The 23,668-nt window shown below is 45.0% G+C and overlaps 1 protein-coding gene across 1 annotated transcript in view; it reads left to right on the top strand.

The window, feature by feature from the left end:
- The first annotated feature begins 1,255 nt into the window (after nucleotides 1-1,255).
- SLC27A2 (solute carrier family 27 member 2) overlaps nucleotides 1,256-23,668 on the top strand; it is a 237,274-nt gene continuing 214,861 nt past the window's right edge. The window contains exon 1 of the mRNA XM_030189601.1: nucleotides 1,256-1,810. Within this exon, the coding sequence (XP_030045461.1) occupies nucleotides 1,333-1,810 (478 nt within the window). The 5' untranslated portion in view covers nucleotides 1,256-1,332. The remainder of the gene's footprint in view (nucleotides 1,811-23,668) is intronic.

The raw sequence follows: 23,668 nt of genomic DNA, 5'->3' as shown, positions 1-23,668 counted from the left end.
ATAATGAGTGGAGTGGAACAGGTGGATGTGAAGCGTCTGTTCACGCTTTCCAAAAATACTAGGACTAGGGGGCATGCGATTAAACTACAGTGTAGTAAATTTAAAACAAATCTGAGAAACTTTTTCTTCACCCAACATGTAATTAAACTCTGGAATTCATTGCCGGAAAATGTGGTGAAGGCGGTTAGCTTAGCAGAGTTTAAAAAGGGGTTGGACGGTTTCCTAAAAGACAAGTCCATAAACCGCTACTAAATGGACTTGGAAAAATCCAAAATCCCAGGAATAACATGTATAGAATGTTTGTACATTTGGGAAGCTTGCCAGGTGCCCTTGGCCTGGATTGGCCGCTGTCGTGGACAAGATGTTGGGCTTGATGGACCCTTAGTCTTTTCCCAGTATGGCATTACTTATGTACTTGTCCACCCTTAGAGGCGTAAATCATTTCGGTGTAGTCTTGCTTGGGTGAGTATATACTCTGAGATCTCTCCACCCTTATCAAAAAATTTATATATAAAAATATTTTGTTGGTTTAAAAAAAATCTTTATGTATTTAGTATATTTGACTTATCTGGATCATTCTTTTTCTCATTTCTTCCCTTTGTAGTAGACCCTGGTTCTTTACAGACTTTAGTTTTTATCTACCAGACAGAGGTCAATTGAGGGCTTGTTTACATTTGAAGAGTTGGTTCAGATTACTACTGGCATTAAAATCACAGATATCCTGCAGAATACCTACTGAACCTGAATTTACATCGCTTCGGTAACTTCTGGGCTTTCAGGCAGTATAAAGAAATTAAAAAAACAAAGTACTGTGTAAGTGGTTAAAGGTTAAAACGAACAGAAATCATTTACAAAATGTTGATACTCGAATTGCTTTTGGCTTGCTAGTCGTTTATAATAAGTTTGACACAGAACACGTTGCTTCCGCTGCAGCATTTCACTCCATGAACAATGCTAACGAATTCTGAAATACCTTGTATACGTGTGCAAAGTTAAAATGAGTAGATGGGGAACGCTGACCCCCCATTCCAAAAAGTACGAATTTAAAAAGCTTATCATGCCCTTTTTCTCATACGTTGTACTCGCAACCTTTAAGAGGCGCAGTAACCTCACTGGTCCCATTCCAAAAGTACAAAGTTTTTTTTCCCCTTTTTTTCATACGTCGTACTCGCAACCTTTAAGAGGCGCGGTAACCCTGCGGTGCCTCCTTAAGTGCTGGAGCCCCGCCCCTTCTGTGTTCCAATCCTCCGCCCTCACGTTTAGTGTGCACTGATTGTTGTTGTGCGAGTTCCTTCATCAGACAGAGTAGTTAGTTCTGTGCAACCGCTGGCGATGTACACGCTCCTGTACACTGCCCTGGCAGGGCTGCTTTTCTTCCCGCTGCTTGTGAGCTCTGTCTGGCCCTATGCGTTTCAGGACTTATGTTTCTTCCTTGGCATCTTCTTTTTCGGAGCCAAGTTGAAGAGGCGGGAGAGAAAGATCCCTTACTTCACAATCCTGGACCGATTCCTAGAGCAATCACAGAAGGTGCCCGACAAGCCCTTCCTGCTCTTTAAAGATGAAGTCTATTCCTACTCCGAAGTGGACAGAAGGAGCAACAAAGCAGCCCGTGCCTTGCTGAGATATGGCCAGCTGAAGCAAGGGGACTGTGTCGCCCTTCTTTTAAGCAATGAGCCGGCTTTCGTGTGGATTTGGTTGGGCTTGGCCAAGTTAGGATGTTCGGCTGCCTTCCTGAATACTAACATTAGATCCAAATCCTTGTTGCATTGTTTCCAGTGCAGTGGTGCTACAGTTCTTATAGCAGATCCAGGTGAGCTTCTGTGAAACTGGCGAGTTAAGTTCTAAGGCTGGTGGTGGGTTTTGCTAGAACACCAGTATTCCAAAATGACCTGGCCCCTCCCATAGATAAGACTGTGTTGTTTTCCTAAAAATGTGTTTAATTTCAATATTTAATGCCTTGTTCTCTTTTTGGTGTGAGCTTTCCAAGTATTTGTGTGATGGTGATGCTCCTCCAGTGGATAAGGGCTATGGAACTGATATAGTAAACTGCACTAGCCTTTTTTCGATTTGTTTTTTTCCTGCACTACAGGACCCTTTTTACCAAACTGCGATAAAAAGTGGCCTTAGCGCACCCTTACGCAGGTCATTCCCATACTCTGAGGCCATTTTTACTGCAGGGGTAATATGGCTGATTTTTCTATTGTCTGTATTAATGGCTTCATACTACTTTTTAGCCCCTATTGCCACCTGTTTTGTTGGTGAGAAGGGCTCATGAGTTAACCACACACCAATCAGCACGCAACAGTGTAGCTGCGCTGATTACTGCAGAACATGTCCACTCTCCAACCCCAGACCCCACACGCTATATTTAATATTTAATCACCTCTCTGACCCCATGTGCAACTTTCTTTAAATTAGTCCCCTTATTTTCTAACTCCTCTTACTCTCTTACCTCTCTATATGTTCCATCTTTGCATATACCCGACGTGGTTCCCAAACCTGGTCCTGGAGGCGCCCTAGCCAGTCAGGTTTTCAGGATATCCACAATGAATATTCATGAGAGAGATTCTCATGCAGTGGAGGCAGTGCATGCACATTTCTCTCAAGAATATTTATTGTGGATAACCTGAAAACCTGACTGGCTGGGGTGCCTCCAGGTTTGGGAACCACTGCCCTACGCTGTCTGTGAAAATGTTCTATTACGTATTGTGTTGATATTGTAAGTAGTATACTACAGGGGCGTATCTGAACTGCGGCGGTAGGGGGGGCCAGGGCCAGAGAGGGGGGGCACATTATAGCCCCCCCCCCCCCGCCGCCGCCGCCGCCGCCATTGCCGATCCCCCTCCCCCCAGCCGCTGCCATTGCTAACCCTCCCCCTCCGTTGCTCGCCTACCTTCGCTGGCGGGGGACCCCAACCCCCGCCAGCCGAGGTCCGCGTCCTCCTGCCGCTGCCGGCTGCCTTTGGTCCTTTCATTCTTCCATTGAAGCTGGCGCCGACGAAAAAGTTTCTTTTGAATCTGACGTCGCTGCACGTTGCACGTTGTACGTGCAGGACGTCAGACTCAGAAACAATTTCTGAGTCTGACGTCCTGCACGTACAACGTGCAGCGACGTCAGACTCAAAAGAAACTTTCGTCGGCGCCACTGCTTCAATGGAAGAATTAAAGGACCAAAGGCAGCCGGCAGCGGCAGGAGGACGCGGACCTCGGCTGGCGGGGGTTGGGGTCCCCCGCCAGCGAAGGTAGGCGAGCAACGGAGGGGGAGGGTTGGCAGCGGTAGGGGGGTCCAGGGCGAAATCTGCGGGGGCCCAGGCCCCTGAGGCCCCACGCAGATACGCCCCTGGTATACTATCAGGTGAATTTTCGAAAGAGAAGGGCGCCCATCTTCCGACACAAATCGGGAGATGGGCGTCCTTCTCACAAGGTTGCCCAAATCGGCATAATCGAAAGCCGATTTTGGGCGCCCTCAACTGCTTTCCGTCACGGGGATGACCAAAGTTCACAGGGGCGTGTCGGCAGTGTAGCAAAGGCGGGACTGGGGCATGCTTAGGAGATGGGCGTTCTTGGCCGATAATGGGAAAAAAGGGCGTCTCTGCCGAACATTTGGATCACTTTACTTGGTCCATTTTTTTTCACGACCAAGCATCAAAAAGGTGCCCAAACTGACCCGATGACCACCAGAGGGAATCGGGGATGACCTCCCCTTACTCCCCCAGTGGTCACTAATCCCCTCCCACCCTCAAAAAAATCTTTAAAAATACTTTTTTGCCAGCCTCTATGCCAGCCTCAAATGCCATACTCAGGTCCATCGCAGCAGTATGCAGGTACTTGGAACAGTTGTAGTGGGTGCAGTGTGCTTCAGGCAGGTGGACCCAGGCCCATCCCCCCCCCTACCTCTTACACGTGGTGGTAAATGTGAGCCCTCCAAAACCCACCACAAACCCACTGTACCCACATGTAGGTGCCCCCCTTCATCCCTAAGGGCTATGGTAGTGGTGTACTGTTGTGGGTTTTGGGGGGGCTCAGCACCCAAGGTAAGGGAGCTATGCACCTGGGACCTTTTTCTGAAGTCCATTGCAGTGCCCCCTAGGGTGCCCGGTTGCTGTCCTGGCATGTCAGGGGGACCAGTGCACTACGAATGTGGGCTCCTCCCATGACCAAATGGCTTGGATTTGGTTGTTTTTGAGATGGGCGTCCTCGGTTTCCATTATCTCCGAAAACCGGGAACGACCATCTGTAAGGGCGACCTAAATTTCATGATTTGGGCATCCCCGACCGTATTATCGAAACAAAAGATGGACGCCCATCTCGTTTTGATAATATGGGTCGCCCCGCCCCTTTACGGGGCTGTCCTGCGAGGATGCCCTCATGAAAACGTGGGCGCCCTGTTCGATTATGCCTCTCCACGCCATGCTTTTTATTGTTATTTGAATAATTTTACTGCTGTAATTATCTATTGCTTATGTTTGATTTATTCATGTACACCACCTTGAATGAATTCCTTTAAAAAGGTGATGAATAAATCCTAATTAATTAATTAAAAAATTACATTTTTGTTTGTAGCGCATATTTAGCGTGCACACAACCAGAAATTACTGCAGGATGCCTCAGCACACCACTGTTCCCTCCCTCTAAGCTGAGCTGGAGTCTTCCAACAGCATTGCTACCAGTGAGGTGTGGTGCTTCAATATTGTGTTTTCAATTGCTAGGGACAGACAGGTACCCTGGTATCCTGCAAAGCTTGCCTGTCCATTATTATTGAAAGTGTGAACTGAAACAGCACTCTCTGGCAGGACTGTAACCTGGTAAATGATGGCAGATAAAGACCTGAACGGTCCATCCAGTCTGCCCAACAAGATAAACTCATTTTACATGTATGGTATGTGATATTTGATACTAGTAAAAAAAGGCCCGTTTCTGGAGCCAATGAAACGGGCGCTAGAAAGGCTTTCCTGTGCCCCCCCCCCCACCCGTCGACGATGTTGGTGCATTGCTCCGCCTTCGCCGTCAATGTCATAACGTTTGACGCGAGGGCGGGGCCCAGAGACTGTGATTTTCGAGGCTTCAGAGCTTCGAACATACGAACCTTGGCTTCAGTGACGTCAGAAGCCAATAGAACGTTGAGGGTGAGTTTTATATATATAGATGTATACCCTAGTTTGATTTGTCCATGCCATTCTCTGGGCACAGACCATAGAAGTCTGCCCAGCACTATTCTTCTACTAAAAGTTCTGAAGCTAACATCGAAGCCCCTTAACATTTACACTCCAGCCCATCCATATCTATTCAGTTATGATCAGGGTGTAGACCGTAGAAGTCTGCCCAGCGCTGGTTTTGCTTCCCAATTATCGGCATTGCCACCCAATCTCCACTAAGATTCCGTAGATCCATTCCTTCTAAACATGATTCCTTTATGTTTATCCCACGCACGTTTGAATTCCATTACCGTTTTCATCTCCACCACCTCCCGCAGGAGGGCATTCCACGTATCTACCACCCTTTCCATGAAAAAAACCTTCCTGACATTATTCCTGAGTCTGCCCCCCTTCAACCTCAATTCATGTCCTCTAGTTCTACCACTTTCCCGTCTCCAGAAAAATTTTGTTTGCAGATTAATACCTTTCAAATATTTGAACGTCTGTATCATGTCACCCCTGTTTCTCCTTTCCTCCAAGGTATACATGTTCAGGTCGGCAAGTCTCTCCTCGTATTGTTTGCAACACAAATCCCACACCATTTTTGTAGCTTTTCTTTGCACTGCTTCCAGTCTCTTTTCATCTTTAGCAAGGTATGGCCTCCAAAACTGAACACAATATTGCAAGTGGGGCCTCACCAACGACTTGTAGAGGGGGCATCAACACCTCCTTTCTTCTACTGGTTATATGCCTCGCCATGCAGCCTAGCATCCTTCTGGCCACAGCCATTGCCTTGTCACATTGTTTCTTCATCTTCATATCCTCTGACACCAGCACCCCAAGCAGGCATATTTTCAAAGCACTTAGCCTCCCAAAGTTCCATAGAAACCTATGGAACTTAGCCTCCCAAAGTGCTTTGAAAATATGCCTCAAGGTCTCTCTCCTGAGTCGAGCTTTAAACTCTCCCCTCCTTTTCGGTATCTCCCTTTTGGGTTTCTGCATCTCAAGTGCATCACTCTTCACTTCTTGACATTAAATTTTAACCTCTAATACCTTCCGGGTTCCAACTGAAATACTCTCTGGTATTCTAATTAAATAATTATGATATATTTTATACCAGTTCATCCAATGTTATAAGTAATTTTTTTGTTTTTTATTATGCAGTGCTCAGTGTGTTAGAGTGCCAAATTCTAGGTTCCACTGAACCGGCTTAAAGCACTACTAATAGTATATACATCATTGCATAGGGTCCTGCCTCCCTTCCACTGTGCTGAGTCTTATGTATATGTCTTTATAAAACAGTTAAGACTTTCTTACTTACTACTACTACTTATCATTTCTAAAGTGCTACTAGCCATACACAGCGCTGTACACTTGAACATGAAGAGACAGTCCCTGCTCAGAGCTTACAATCTAATTAGGACAGACAAACAGGACAAACAAGAGATAAGGGAATATTAAAGTAAGGATGATAAAATAAGGGTTCTTATCTTATCACAGGTCCTGGTGCTCTGTTTCTCTGTTAGTGCTGCCGGTGCTGTGTATGATGCTGTGTATGAATCGGTGTATGAATCGGTGCTCAATCTGTGCTCTAAAATTCTGCTGAAAGGATCATGTTGTCAGCGGTTAAACTGATCTCTTATCTGTTCTCTACGCGGTGCCACGTTTCGCCTCGTAGGCGTCCTCAAGAGAACATACTCCATAAATACATGTAATAATTAACAAAATCTTAGTACGTAGGCTAATCCACATTATCCCATTATTATCATGCCGTACTTTTATTCTGTTTTACCTTATGTGTGTGCTAACTGCTTCCTCTCAGTCTGCCCATGGGAGTCTTGATGTTCACTACTACTACTACTACTACTTATCATTTCTAAAGCGCTACTAGACATACGCAGCGCTGTACACTTGAACATGAAGAGACAGTCCCTGCTCGACAGAGCTTACAATCTGATTAGGACAAACAAGAGATAAGGGAATATTAAAGTGAGGATGATAAAATAAGGGTTCTGAACAAGTGAACAAGGGTTAGGAGTTAAAAGCAGCATCAAAAAGGTGGGCTTTTAGCTTAGATTTGAAGACGTCCAGAGTTGGAGCTTGATATACTGGCTCAGGAAGTCTATTGCAGGCATATGGTGCAGCAAGATAAAAGGAACGGAGTCTAGAGTTAGCAGTGGAGGAGAAGGGTGCAGATAAGAGAGATTTACCCAGTGAATGGAGTTCCCGGGGAGGAATGTAGGGAGAGATGAGAGTGGAGAGGTACTGAGGAGCTGCAGAGTGAATGCACTTATAGGTCAATAAGAGGAGTTTGTACTGTATGCGGAAATGGATAGGAAGCCAGTGAAGTGACTTGAGGAGAGGGCTAATATGAGCATAACGACACTAGCGGAATATTAGTCGTGCAGCAGAAGTTTGAACAGATTGAAGAGGAGAGAAATGGCTAAGTGGGAGACCTGTGAGAAGCAAGTTGCAAGATTCTAAGCGAGAGGTAATAAGAGTGTGGATGAGGGTTATGGTAGTGTGCTCAGAAAGGAAAGGGCAAATTTTGCTGATATTATAGAGAAAGAAACAGGTTTTAGCAGTCTGTTGAATATGCGCAGAGAAGAAGGAGTCGAAGATGACCCCAAGGTTACGAGCTGATGAGACAGGAAGGATGAGAGTGTTATCCACAGAAGTAGAGAATGGGGGAGGAGGAGAGGTTGGTTTAGGGGGGAAAGATAAGAAGCTCAGTCTTGGTCATGTTTAGTTTTAAATGGCGCTGAGACATCCAGGCAGCAATGTCAGACAGGCAGGCTGATACTTTGGCCTGGATTTTGGGTGAGATTTCTGGTGTGGAGAGGTAGATCTGGGAGTCATCAGCGTAAAGATGATACTGAATACCATGGGATGAGATCAGAGTACCAAGGGAAGAAGTATAGATGGAGAAAAGAAGAGGTCCCAGGACAGATCCCTGAGGTATACCAACTGACAGTGGGCTAGAAGTAGAGGAGGATCCACTAGAGTATACACTAAAGGTACGCTGGGAGAGATAAGAAGAAAACCAGGAAAGAGCAGAGCCCTGAAATCCAAGTGAGGACAGCGTATCAAGGAGTAGGCTGTGATCAACAGTGTCAAAAGCAGCAGAATGATCGAGAAGGATGAGGATAGAAAAAAAAGGAAAGGGATGTTGGAAGGGGGGGGAAGAAGAGGGCGGGCAGTTGGGACATAGGAGCGTGAGGGCAGGGGAGGTAGGAGCATGCGAGGGCAGGGTTCATGGAAGGGAGAGAGGGGAATTGCTGGATAGGGTCAGGAAGAGAGGGGAATTGCTGGATAGGGATGAATGGAGGGGGCAGGGGACAGATGGGCACGGATGGATTTGGATTGCAGGGCAGGGCTCGGAGAGAGGAGAATTGCTGGATAGGGTCAGGGATAAATGGAGGGGGCAAGGGACAGATGGGCATGGATGGATATGGATTGCAGGGCAGGGCTGAGGGAGAGAGGAGAAATTGCTGGACATAGAGGGGAGGTAAGAGAGATGAAGGAGATGAAATGAGGGAAAAGGAAGAGAGGAGAAAAACTGCACACGGATGAAGAAAATAGGCAGAAGCTGAGGACCAGAAATGAAGAAGAAAGGAGGAAAGGAAAGAAATAAATGGAAAGGAAGCCCTGGAAACGGAGTTAAGAGGACAGCCGCAGAATCAGACACTGGGCCAGCATGATCAGAAAAAGAAAGTCACCAGACAACAAAGGTAGAAAAAAAATCATTTTATTTTCATTTTAGTGTTTGGAATATGTCCACTTTGATAATTTACATCTGCTATCTTATTTTGCAATGTATAGCAATTTGTTTCTAAGAATATTGCTGACAATTCCTGTCAGTGTGGCAAGTGGTGAGCGATCATTTCACCGGGGGGGGGGGGGGGGGGGGCAACTGATAGTCTGCAGGGGGGCGCCAGAGACCCTAGGCACGGCCCTGCCCTCTATCCTACGTCACTGAATCTCACATTCTTCTGTTCATCCATAATTGCACCTTTCCCAGGTCCGTTTGCACATAAGAATGTCTTATCAGATCATAAGTTCCTGGGCCTCATGATTTATGGCCTTTACCCCTTTTGACTCCTCTCTAGGGTGGACAACTAAGTTTATAGTGTTTACTTAGGTGCTAGCAGTCCATGAGCTCTGATTCAGTAAAGAGGTCAACTAAGAGACACTCACTTAGGCCTGTCAGCCTATATGCCCTGTTGAGCCTTAGCTTTTACAGGTTTTAATCATGGTTCATATTTCATAGTTCATAACTATCACTATAGAAATGATAAGTAGTAGTAATAGTAGTACCCCTAATATACAATACATAGAATCTAGCCCTTAGTGTGCACTAATTCTGTTAGCACGCACTAAGGAATCCTTTTACAGAGCCATAGTAAAAAGAGGCCTGTGATAGCGTTGGCACATGGAATTGCTACTTTTAACTATGGCTGTAAAAAGCCTTTTTTTTTCTTCATTGGTGTCCTTAATGGCTTACTTCCTGCCCACCATGCTAGAAAATAATTTCTATTTTCTAGCACGGGAAATGGCGTGTACATCAGGGCACCTGGCCACATCCTACGGTAGTGCTGTTTTGCTGCACGCTACCTGCACAGTAGCCTTACCACCCTTTAATAAAAGGGCCCCTAAGCTTTAGTAAAAAGGGTCCCAAAGTGGAAATATGTGAATGAACAAATTAATTTCACTGCTTACTTGTTTTTGGATTTTTGGTCTTTTTCCCCATTTTTTTTCTTCTTTTCTTCTGGTTTGTTATTTTGATAAAATTGCTTAACTTTTGATAAAAGTGCACATTAACTTTTTAATACATGCAGATTGTATTTACACACATTAATTCATAGGTTAATGCATGTTAAATCAATTCTGAGTAAATAATTTGTTAAGGTATATTATAGAAACAAGTGGAACGTGTGCAAATTAATACATATCCCTATCCGGAGCAAGAGGGATCTAAGAAAGGATGAGAAATAAAAGACCAGCCACAGATGACAAAGAGTCACAGGAAGACAGATGGAAAATGCAGGTTGAAAAATATTCAAGTACACAAATTAAATATTTTGAGAATGGGGGGGGGGGGGGGGGGGGTAGCTAAAGGTGTGGTTTGTGGTTAGAGGGTAGGGTAGGGGTTGCAAATGGCTGAGTAGGCTCTGTAGTGCAGATGATCGAAAGCAAATGTGGGTGCTAGAGGCCAATAGTGCTGTTCTAGCACCCTCATTTGCACCCGCCCAATGATCAGAGTTGGTGAGTGCGTGAACCAATGCGCTTGTCAGCTCTGATCACTAATTGTGTGCAAATGCATGCAGCCGAGGGTCTCCTGCATTCCTCCCTTGTTTGGCGCGCTGCCCATGCTGCAAACCCTACGCCAGCTCAGAGCTGGCATTACGGTTTGCTGAGCAAGGAAGGAATGGGGGAGACCAGCAAAAGAGGTTTGACAAGTGAGGGATTTTTTCCTGGACCTGTCAAACCTAAGGTGCCCCCTATCCCCCCAAACACTAAAAAGACCCTGGTGGTCCAGTGGGATCGCTAGCCCTCCTCACCCTCACTCCCCAGTGCTGTAGTGGCCCCGACCCCCTCGTACCTTCAAATGATGGAGGAGGTAGTAGCAGTCCCTCTTCCAACCAGCACCAGTGTTGCCAGGTGGGAAATTTTTTTCCCACCCAATCCAGCACAAAAACCGCCCAAAACCCGCCCAAACTCAAACCCCGCCCCTGACACCCCCACCCCCGCGTCATCACCCCCGCCCCCGCCGTCACCGGCCCCGCCTCCCCGTCACCGGCCCCGCCTCCCACGTCATCGGCCCCGCCTCCCACGTCATCGGCCCCGCCTCCCACGTCATCGGCCCCGCCTCCTACGTCATCGGCCCCGCCTCCTACATCACTAACCCCGCCCAAAAACGTCACTAACCCCACCCCCCGCGGCCGAAAAAGCCGCACAAAAAACCGCCCTGAAGCCCAAAAAACAGTCCAAAATACTGCAACCCGCCGCGGGCAAAAATTTCCCGCGGCGGGTTGCGGAAAACCGCCCAATTGGGCGGTAAAACCGCCCACCTGGCAACACTGACCAGCACTGCCTCCAAAATGGCGGCACCCTGCCCAGTGCATCCTGGGATGTGCTAGGTGGGGCTTACTTACTCTATAAGGGAGTTTCACTGGATCTCCAGCCCATTCTTCTGTTGGGGGTGGGGCAGTAGATCAACAGGGGAGGTCTAGAGAGCCAGCCCTCTCTTCTGTGGGGGGGGGGGGGGGGGGGGGGTTCATCCTCTGGCGGGTCGCGTGTGGCCAGGCTGGGGAGGGTCTCTTCTGTCGGGGGAATGTTTGACAGGTCCGGATTTAGACAGCCCGGACCTGTCTCAAACAACTTCTGCAGAAGTACCCCAGTGATCAGATCTAATAATGTGCATGTATTTGCATGCTATTAGCTTTGATCATAGGGGCATTATTGCCCTGGGATGTTCTGGTTCTAATTTTAGAGCACTGTTCAGAACACTGTGGGGTGTTTGATCATCTGCACATCTATGTTCATGAGTGAGTGAGTGGGGTGGAGTGGGGGGTGTAATTGAGTAAATGGATAGAATGATGCGCTGAGCTTCAGAGCACAGTGTAGTAAAATCCACACAAAAAAAAACCCCAAATACCTTTTTACTCCTAATGCAGAAAACTAATTGCATGCAAATTCCCTTTTGAGAAAACATGCACTGTCAGAAAAAAACAGAACACACCATCCCATTTGCTGCATCAAAAGTAAAATACCCCCCTCGCTGTCAGTGTCTGAGTGGGGATTGGCTCACACACTGACAGGAAGGGATGCATTTTAAAATACTGACCTGTTGAACCTCCCCCACCCCTGACCCCACTCTGCAAAATTTCCCTGTCAGCCCTGGCCCTTCCCTCAATCCTACAAAAATATTCCCTGGTAGCCCAAGTGGGCCCTTGAACTCCTCCAGTCCCTCCTGGTCCAAGCCAGGCTCAGAGCCTCTCCTCCCCCAACCCCACAAAAGTAGTCCCTGGTGTCCATGTGACCCTCCCTGGTCCCTCCCCCAACTACAAACATTGGGAGTGTCATGGATAAACACAAAGGAACCAGAGAGAGAGACAGTAAAAGTTTTATTACTGCAAATTTGCAAAGAACACAAACAGTGAACTACAATGCTTTTGCTGAACATATACAACTGGTTCTGGAGTGTCCCTAGGATAATCAGTGGGACAAGGGGCTATACAGGCTGGCAGGATTTACCTGGAGGGGGAGGGGAGAAATTGGGTTTGTAGGCATTTCTCTGAAAACAGAACCTATTTGCAAGGCAAGCAAAACCTAAGGTCAGCACCAAAACAAATGTCTTTACAAGAAAGTAAAGAAAAATACTGGCATATCTTTACTTAAAACTCCAGATATTCTGCCTATGAATTCTAGTGCCCTCCCTCAGTCCCTCCTTTTGAACTTAAGTTTAATGTTTACATATTCCTCAATACAGATTTTCATCATATACTGTATTTCTTCAAGTCATAAACCTTTATGGGCTTAGCCTCAAGCAATTTTCACAGCTTTGCAAGGTGGTCTCAATGGCATGGTCTAAGTATATCTTTTATTATTGAAGGACCACAATATTTTACAAGGAGAACAATAACAACAACAATAATGACAAGAGTAGCCTAATGCTTATTTTTATTTATTAGGATTTACCGCCTTTTTGAAGGAATTCACTCAAGGTGGTGTACAGTAAGAATAGATCAAACATGAGCAGGAGGCAATTAGGGCATGCTATAAACGTAATCTACTTAGATTTCAGCAAAGCTTTTGACAGGTTCCCCACAGGAGGCTCTTGAATAAACTTGACAGGCTGAAAATAGGACCCAAGGTGGTGAACTGGATTAGGAACTGGTTGACGGGCAGACGCCAGAGGGTGGTGGTGGTGGAATTTGCTCAGATGAAGGAAAGGTGAGTAGTGGAGTGCCTCAGGGATCATTTGTGAGTGACACTGCCGAAGGGTTAGAAGGTAAAGTTTGCCTTTTCGCGGACGATACTAAGATTTGTAATAGAGTGGACACCCAGGAGGGAGGGAGTGGAAAACATGAAAAAGGATCTGAAAAAGCTAGAAGAATGGTCTAAGGTTTGGCAATTAAAATTCAATGCGAAGAAATGCAGAGTGATGCACTTAGGGTGTAGAAATCCACGGGAGACGTATGTGTTAGGCGGTGAGAGTCTGATATGTACGGACGGGGAGAGGGATCTTGGGGTGATAGTATCTGAGGATCTGAAGGTGACAAAACAGTGTGACAAAGCGGTGGCCGTAGCTAGAAGGTTGCTATGCTGTATAGAGAGAGGTGTGACCAGCAGAAGAAAAGAGGTTTTAATGCCCCTGTATAAGTTGTTGGTGAGGCCCCACCTGGAGTATTGTGTTCAGTTTTGCAGGCCGTATCTTGCTAAGAATGTAAAAAGAATTGAAGCGGTGCAAGAAAAGCTACGAGAATGGTATGGGATTTGCGTTACAAGACAAAGAGAAAGCCACAGAGAGAATCCCTCTTGTAGTGTCATACAATCCAGAGCTAGAAAAATTGAGAAGAATCATAAAAGATCTACAGACACTATGCCAAGAGGATGAATTACTGAGAGATATTTCCAGGCCCACCAGTGCTGGCCTTCTGACAGCCATCTAATTTGAAAACAGAGATTAGTGAAAAGCAAACTCCCAGTACAAGAAAGGCACACATCCCTGCAATATACCTAGCTGCAAACTGTGCCAACAAATCTTACAGGATCCCACAGTCACTCGCATGAGAAAAACATTCAGCATTGGGGGATCCTTCACATTCTCATCCTCAAATGTGGTATATATCATTCAGTGTAAAAAGTGTGAAGAAAGTGTGCTATATTGGAGAAACAAGCCATATGCTAAAGACAAGGCTCAATTTATATAGACATAATGATAAACATTCCAATGCCAATCATGATGCCACCTCTGTGGGACAGCACTTTACAAAATCAGAACACTGCATGAATGATCTTATGGTAACACTAAAAGGAAATTTTAAGACAATCCAAGACCTTTGAAGTCAACATAATGACATTTTTTTTCACTCACCAGACAGGACTTAACAAAGATCTGGGCTTTCTATCCCACTATGGGCCAGATGCACTAAACTTAACGAGCCATTAACAAGCAAGTAGTAAACCCTGGCATGCACTAAAGACTTTTTTCCGACGACGGTAGCAGCTAACGAAAACAGAATGCAGATGAGCAAATTGTGTAGAAACCCTATTGTAATGAGATGCACTAACCTTTTCCGATTGCCTTAACGCTGGAAAATCTAACGAGAGGTCTGTACCTCTCGTTGGGGCTGCGCGGGATAACAAAAAAAAAAAATCAGGGAACAAAAAAAACGGTCTGCTTTAAAAAAAAAAAAAACGTCATCCCCCCCCCCCCCCCCGCAGTCTTTAACCCTGCTGCTGAACCCTGAAGAAGAAGAGATTTCCATGCTCATCACCCCCCCCCCCCCCCCCGCAATAATAAAAATGTCTTTTTTGACAGTGCTTCACTCAGCTGAGAGACCAGGAAGTCTCTGAGCCAATCACAATGCGGTCAGCCGAATTAAACGCGCTGTGATTGGCTCAGAGACTTCCTGGTCTCTCAGCTGAGTGAAGCACTGCCAAAAAAGACGTTTTTATTATTGCAGGGGGGAATGATGGCCAAAAATGGACTTTTTTTTTTTTTTTTTTGGATGGGCGTCCTCAACTGCATTGTCCTCTGTCGAGCCGCATCGGAGGGGGTGAGCAGCGCGGCGTCTTCGAGCGGCACAGGGAGGCGTATTTGGCATGCGCAGAGCAGCCAGCATAACGCTTGGCTGCTCTGCGCATGCTCGACCGGCCGACTGGCTGATTGTTTAACGACGGAATAGAGAATGCAAGTGAGCTACAATGAGCAGCTCATTTGCATTCCTATTCCTTGATGCATGCCCGTTCCTTACCGATTCGCTAAGGGAATCGGTAAGGAAAGGGCTTTAACGAGCCTTTAGTGCATCTTGCCCTATAATCCATAAAATTATACTGCTTTGTTACTCTCTTATCAGCTATCTCTGGAGAAAGTCCTGTGTCACAGCTTCCCACAGAGGAGCTGAGAGAGCATGGAGGGAGCCTTTCTTCAGCAGTGTTAACATCGAGGGCTGAACCGGTGGAAGAGCAGATTGTGAGTACACTGAGGCCCAGATGCACTAAACGTTTTTCATCGTTAAATGAGCCCTTAAGGAAGAATTTCCTATCCTTTCCATGCACTAAAGCCTATTTTTCGACAGCAGTAGCAGCTAACGAAACTGGAATGCAAATGAGAAACTACCATTGAAATGTAGACAATTCGGAATGCACTAACCATACCGATGATAGCAACGATTCACTTACCGCCAGAAATTTAACGTCAGCTCAGACCTGTCGTTAAAGCCTGAGCTGTCATCTCCCCACTGCCCCCTGCACGATGAAAAACCAAATTGCTGGCATGTTTTAAAAGAAAAGTGGCTCCCTGCTTCCCTGTGCCTAAATTAAAAAAGGATCGGGAGGGGGCAAAGGCGCTCATCAGCAGCGTCCTGTATGGACGGCCTTGCATTGCCCCCCCCCCCCCGAAGTCCCCGCTGCTCCCCGCTGCTCCGTTTGTGAAATAAAAGCTTTTAAAAATGAAACCTTTGCAGTTGCTGGGCTCCCCCTCCCTTCCTGTCTCTCTCTTCTTCAGTCGGCAATGCTCCGCCTCCTCCACCTCCGTGCCCCGACCCCCCCTCCACCATAATGGCCGGTGCAGCGCCTCTCACCTATGTTTGAAGGCGCTGCACAGGATGGATCAGCTGTTCTTGAGCTCTTCTGTCTCCTCCAATGTCTCCTTCTTCCTGTGTCTGCCCTCCTCTGACGTCAGTTATCTACGTAGATAGCTGATGTCAGAGGAGGGCGGACCTAGGAAGAAGGAGACATCGGAGGAGACAGAAGAGCTCAAGAACAGCTGATCAATCCTGTGCAGCGCCTTCAAACATAGGTGAGAGGCACTGCACCGGCCATTATGGTGGAGGGGGGGTCCGGTGGGGGGGGGAGCGGCGGGGACGAAATTGGGGGGGGGGCGGGGCACGGAGGTGGAGGAGGGCAGGAGGCGGAGCATTGCCGACTGAAGAAGAGAGAGAAAGGAAGGGAGGGGGAGCCCAGCAACTGCAAAGGTTTCATTTTTAAAAGCTTTTATTTCACAAACGGAGCAGTGGGGACTTTGCGGGGGGGAGGGGGGGGGCAAGGCAAGGCCATCCATACAGGACGCTGCTGATGAGCGTCTTTGCCCCCTCCCGATCCTTTAATGTTTGTGGAGACATGCAGGGGAAAGTGGGGAGCCACGTGTTTGTGTTTTCTTTTTTTTCTTACGTTTCTGGCATGCGCAGAGCAGCCAGCATAACGCTTGGCTGCTTTGCGCATGCTTTACGAGCCGATTACCGACGGGGATTAGTGCATCGTTCTTTACAATACCGCACCGAACTTGTGCGACTTGTTTTTTTGGAGCATTGGTCGTTTTTTAAAATTCGGTAATGGCTTTAACGATTTTGCTTTTTTTACATTTGGTTGATGCATCTGGGCCTGAGGCAAATTGCTAATGCCCCCCCTCTGGCTTTTCAAGCGGAATGTGTTAAAAAACCTGCTGTGGTGACATTAGAGTCACTTTGGGATCAAACTGCTGCTTTGCATTCCTCTTTACAACAACAAACAATAAAGAACTCAGCTGAAATTAAGTTGATATCTCAAGTTGCCCTACACCAAGCACAGACAACTAATCAACATACTTCTAAAATAGAACAATTGGGAGAGAAAATGCAATCTTTGGAAGTTATCAGTCAAACATCAATTAGGGATAAAAATTATATGTTACGACGTTTAGAATATCTTGAAAATAAATCAAGAAAACTTAATTTGAGATTCACGAACTTTCCAAGATCTCCCTTAATTTCCCCGATTGATATGGTGAAAAAATATCTGACTGAGGTATTAGGAATGCCAAGTGATTCCTTACCTCCTATTGTTCGGGTACAATATCTACAAAATAAATCAAATTCAGAGACTCTCCAACCGAACAGAGGAGAAGCGATGAACTTGACATCATTTCTTGAATCATCTTTGGAAGTAATTTCTCAGAGGTTGACTGCTTTGGCTGTTTTTGCTTTAGAAATGGACCGCGACGCAGTCTTAAGACTTTCATTTAGACATTTAGAATCTACTTTTTTTGGATCTAAAATAAGAATATTCCCTGATATGGATAGAGAAACCCAAAAAAGACGGAGTGCTTTTTTAGCACTACGTCAGAGGACTCTGGCACATGGAGCAAATTATATGTTAAAATTTCCTTGTATATGCAGAGTATTATATCAAGCCAAATCATTTCAGTTTTTTGATCCTAAACAGTTAGAGGAGTTTTTAGTTTCAAAAGAGGATGTGAATGTAGTAGTAGGATTACCAGACCATACTGTATGATATGTTTAGGGAAGGTTTACTTGGTAACAATAACCCCACTGTAAAAACTTTGTCTTTTTTTTTTTTTCCCCTGTTCTCTTCTTGGATCCTATTACTTTATATTTCTGGTCAAAAGTAGAGTGTAAACATTTCAATTGTAATAGATATTAGAGATATTGTAAATTTCTCATATTGTAATCTTCTCTTGTGAGTTGTTAAATTTGGATGAAAATTATAAATAAAACATCTCTCTCTTCCTGTCTCTCACCTAACCAACCCCACCCTCTTTTTGTGAGACAGTCATTGGAATGCTTTTGTGTTTCTCTCAGTGGTGTGCTGGTAAATGTTTTAACAACAGGCTCTCTCCCCAGTCCACCTCTGCATCCCCCCGCCGCAAATTGCAGAGCTGGCTATAGCCAGGGAGTGAGCCTGGGTGGGGTGGGGGGGGCAATGCATTAGTCCAGGAAAAAAAAATTAAAATGATCCCATGTTCCAATCTAATTCATGTTTAAAGTGGGATAAAACACCATAAATAAGTAAATAAATATAAACTTTTAATGTTGAGCACCTGATTCTCAAAGTGGACATATTCCAAACACTATAATGTTGTCTGGTGACTTTGTTTTTCTGATCATGCTGGCCCAGTATCTGATTCTGCTGCTATCTGTCCTCTTAACTCTGTTTCCAGGACTTCCTTTCCATTTATTTCTTTACTTTCCGCCTTTCTTCTTCATTTCTTGCCCTACGTCCATAAGTAAAAGCTGGGTCCTCCATACTGTCCAGTGGATCCAGCTTCTGCCTATTTTCGTCATCCATGTGCAGTTTTTCTCCTCTCTTCCTTTTCCCTCATCTCATCTCCTTCCTCACTCTTCCCTCCCCTCCATCCATGTCCAGCATTTCTTCTCTCTCCCTTCCCTCTCCTCCATCCATGTCCAGCAACCCTCTTCTCCCCCCTGCCCTCCCCTCCATCCACCCATGTCAACCATCTCCCTTCTAGCCTCTCCCCTACTCAAAGCCAGACATTTCCTGCCTTCTTCCCGCTCCCCAGGTCATCCATCATCTCCTGTCTGCCCTCAGCTCCCCGATAGCCTTTGTTTCCTTCCTCTTCTGATGTATTTCCTGTTTCCGCAAGGGCGAAACCATGTGAAGGAAGGCTGGAGCCGAGCCGAGCCTGCTGCTTTCAATGCTGGCGCCGCGACTCAAGGAAAAATACAATATTTAAAGGCAGGGCGGCGGCAGGAAGGAAACGAGGGCTATCGGGGAGCTGAGGGCAGAGAGGAGATCATGGACGACCTGCGGAGCGGGGGAGCCTGCAGCTCGCGGGGTGGGGGAGGAGAGGCAAGCCGACTCGCAACAACTGGCTTGCAAGATGCCAATAAATTAAAAACCGGCTCTTGCAAGCCGGTGCGAGCCGGCTCCAGCACACCACTGGTTTCAGTTATATATTCTGATATTTGTCAAAATTTGCTTATTTCTGATCTAAAGAAGAAGGGTTACCTTTGAAAGCTAATCAAAAAATGTATTTAGTCCAATAAAAAAGGTATCATCTTATTTTCTTTTCTAAGTTTTGATTTATTTCTATTTATTATCTTTTAAAGTAGACTAACACAGCTACCACACCACTTTACTGCCTTTTGAAGAAATTCACCCAAGGCGGTATAGAACAAGAATATGTCAGAGATTAAAAAAAACAACCCAACAATTACAGCAGCAAAAATATTCGAATAACAGTACAGAGTACAGCATAGTATGCTACTTAAAATTGCCAGCACAATACACAATAAAACATCTGAATATTCTGTGCTCATTGGTTTTACTGCTACATACCAAAGAGTATGAGTTTGCCTATATTGTTCCTATTTTCTGTTTTACATGTCGGATTGCTCTGCTTTACTTGATAAAATTCAAAAACAAGAACAAAAAAAACTTAAAACATTTGAATAGATAGCATAGAGTATAATCAAAGGTGGAACACATAGATAAGATAGAATAAGGGGACTAATTTAAGGAAAGCTGCACATGAAGTCAGAGAGGTGCATGAATATAATCTCAGCTAGGCTAGGACTGGATAAGCAAGACCTGCTACAGTATGAGCCATAGGCGGTCGGTGGCCCAACTGTTTGGGGAGGCTAAAGGGGGCGTGGTTAGGGGTGGGGCCAGGGGTGGAGCTTAAATCCATAATTGTCTGATAACACACAGAAAAAATAAATAAATAAAAATAAGTCACAATTAATACCTTTTATTAAATTTAGATATTAGATATGTATCATATGTCAAAGAATAAAGTGGTTACTCAAAGCATATTCTAAGCACAATCGCTCAACTGCAAAACACTATGCACAACTTTGTGCAAAAAAAAAAAACTCAGAACCTTACTGTACAATAAATATTACACTGGGCAGAACCTAATACACTAATATACCACCCATACGGAAAATGCAGACCGTCAACAATATGAAACAAGGGATCATATCATCACAATTCTCATGTAGAGCCACAAAACACCCTAATTCATGTTTAATGTGGGATAAAATGCCATAAATAAGTAAATAAATAAATATAAACTTTTAATGTTGAGCACCTGCTTCTCAAAGTGGACATATTCCAAACACTATAATGAAAATAAAATGATCTTTTCTACCTTTGTTGTCTGGTTGTCCGATTCTGCTGCTATCTGTTCTCAGTGCAGGTCAGGAAGTCATCCTAGTTAAATGTCTCCCTGGCAACCCAGCCAACCCCACCTCCCCCTGCTCTCCCAACAGTAAGGTAAACAAACCATAAACCAATTTCTACAATTGGTTACACAAGGCTAGAGGGCTTTCACTGCAGCTCCTGCTGTGAGGATGGAGGTAAATCAACAATTTAAACCTCTCAGAGCACAGCAGGGGAGGCTTAGCCTGTCCAAGCCTCTTATACCGGGCGCCTATGGTATGAGCAGTCAGTGTTAGTACATATACGATCAACAAATTAGTTATTTCTTCCATTAAAGGCTTGAGAGAAGAGCCAAGCAAAGCTTTTACTTTCTTCCTGAAGTAGAGGTGGTCTTCTGTTGATAGAAGTTCGCTGGCGAGTATCACATGTGATGTCCTTTTAAACAGGGTGTAATTAGGGATACTTCTTGTATGCACAGCTCAAGTTGACATTTCTGAAGAAATGTCAAGTTATAAACCTTTACTTCATCTCTCAAGAAACATCCACAGAAGAAAATAAAATTTAGTTTACCACCTGGCTCTGATGATAAGTACATAAGTATTGCCATACTGGGAAAGACCAAAGGTCCGTCAAGGCCAGCATCCTGTTTCCAACAGTGGCCAATCCAAGTCACAAATACCTGGCAAGATCCCAAAAAAATACAAAACATTTTATACTGCTTATCCCAGAAATAGTGGATTTTCTCCAAGTCCATTTAATAATGGTCTATGGACTTTTCCTTTAGGAAGCCGTCCAAACCTTTTTAAAACTCCGCTAAGCTAACCACCTTTACCACATTCTCTGGCAACGAATTCCAGAGTTTAATTACACGTTGAGTGAAGAAAAATTTTCTCTGACTCGTTTTAAATTTACTACATTGTAGCTTCATCGCATGCCCCCTAGTCCTAGTAAACAGACGCTTCACATCTACCCTTTCAACTCCACTCATTATTTTATAGCTCTCTATCATATCTCCCCTCAGCTACCTTTTCTCCACGCTGAAAAGCCCTAGCCTCTTTAGCCTTTCCTCATAGGGAAGTCGTCCCATCCCCTTTATCATTTTTGTCGCCCTTCTCTGCACCATTTCTAATTCCACTATATCTTTTTTGAGATTCAGTGACCAGAACTGAACACAATATTCGAGGTGTGGTCGCACAATGGAGTGATATAAAGGCATTATAACATCCTCATTTTTGTTTTCCATTCCTTTCCTAATAATACCTAACATTCTATTTGAAATGAGGAAATGATGAAAATGAGGAATAGCCTGTAAGCAATTTGGAGCGTTACCCAGCAGGGCCCACTTCAACTGAAGAATTTCAGGCTTTAGATAGGAGAATGGGATTTGATATACTGCTTTTCTGTGGTTACAGTCAAAACAGTTTACATAGTATATACAGGTATTCATTTTGTACCTGGGGCAATGGAGAGTTAAGTGACTTGCCCAGAGCCACAAGGAACTGCAGTGAGAATTGAATCCAGTCTGCTGCACTAACCACTAGTTTGCTCCGCTACTCAGACTGGTGGTAAAGATGCTGCAACGAGAGGCATATGTAGAAAACTACTATGGGCCTAACTGCAGGATTACCGAGGGTTGTACATGCACATTAAAGGCCCATGGAAGACATGACTGCACATTGTATTAAAATGTATAGTAGTGTGGCCTTTAAGTATTCCATTGCAATGCAGAGAATGAAATATGGCTTTTGAAATATGGAATATGTGAGAAATGTTTCACCAGGCCCTAGACAGCATAGGAGGATTAGCAGAGATTTCAGGCTAGTTTTTCAGATTTAACTGGCAGTTTCGTCTTCCTCTGCAACTAGAAAGAAGTGCCTGTAACTTTAAAAGAGTGATTTGGTGGTAACAGATCACATGCATGTGTTTGAACAAAATGAAAGTGCAAGCACACATTGGTACCTGTTCTTCTGTGCATAAATAACCGCCTCTCAAAAATTGATGTGCAAGAAATTATGGACTCCTTTTACAAAGCAGCACTGCCAGTTAGTATGTGCTGAATGCGAAAAAGCCCATGGGAATTGAATGGGCTTCTTTGTATCCAACACGCTGCTAATCAGTGGTGCCGTTTTGTGAAAGGAGCCCTATGGCCTGCGCTTACTGGGAAACAAGGGCGTAGCCAGACTTTGGCGGGAGGGGGTCCAGAGCCCGAGGTGAGGGAGCACATTTTAGCCCCTCCCCCGCTATTTTTGACCCTCTCCCACCACCACCACCTTTGACCCCTCCCGGCGCCAACCCTTTCGACCCCCCCCCCCTTCCCGCCAACCCGTCCTGGACGTCAGACTCACAGAAACAGAAGCCTTGCAGATCAGCAACGCGGCCGCGCCGGAGAAGAGGACCGGCTGGCGGGGGTTGTGGACCCCCACCGGCAAAGGTACCCAACGGCAACACCGGAAGGGGGAGGTCGAAGGGGTTGGCGGCGTGGGGGGGCCAGGGCCAAATCTACGGGGGCCCATGCCCCTGTGGCCCCATGTAGCTACGCCCCTGCTGGGAAATCTTATGCGCATGTCCATGTGAACACCATTTCTGCATTATAGCCTGGCAGATTTTCCGTTTCTAAAATACAGTATCTGATAAGAAACAGTAACTGCGATTTACGCTGAGTAAGCTGGGGGAGGTAATGGCTTTCAATGATTTCATTCTTAGAGCACCACATTTTTTAGCTACAAGGGAACCAGAAATCAGGGACTTGCAATTACTTAAGATAGAACACCATAAAATTCTTAGTATAGTATGCTACAAAAGAGAAAGAAAGAAACTTGCCAATAGAGAGAAAACATTCTTTCTAATGAAGCAACATGTTCTGGACTCTACGAGACAGAGAACCCAGATAAAACTGTACATTAAGCACTACTTGAATCTTTAAAAAGGGAAAATCTAGTTTAATATGCATAATGAGAGGATTCAGCAAACCTTAATTATATTTTAAAACCTGAGAACAGGAGTTTTTAAAAAATAAATTCCCCTGTTCCCAAGGTTTAGAACATAAGGTTTGCTGAATCCTGTCATTGTACATAGTAATTTAGTTTTTTTTTCTTCCCTTTTTCCTGTTTAAAGATTCAAATAGTGCTTTATGTACAGTTTTATCCAGATCCTCTGTCTTCTATCTGATAAACAAGAGCATTGAAATCTAGATACTCAAACAAAGAAACAAAAGGCTAAGGACTTCTTTTATAAAGCTGTGCTATCATTAGTGTTGTGCTGCATACAGAGAAGCTCATGGGAATAAAATGGGCTTCTTTGAATTCAGTGCACTGCTAATCGGTAACACAGCTTTTAAAAGGAGCCCTAAATTAATATTCAATAAGAAATGTAAACGAATCCTTAGGATTATGCATTTCTGTTGCC

The sequence above is a fragment of the Microcaecilia unicolor genome, chromosome 1 (assembly GCF_901765095.1).
Source record: "Microcaecilia unicolor chromosome 1, aMicUni1.1, whole genome shotgun sequence".
In the NCBI taxonomy this organism is placed as follows: Eukaryota; Metazoa; Chordata; class Amphibia; order Gymnophiona; family Siphonopidae; genus Microcaecilia; species Microcaecilia unicolor.
This window is presented reverse-complemented; position numbering and strand designations above follow the sequence as displayed.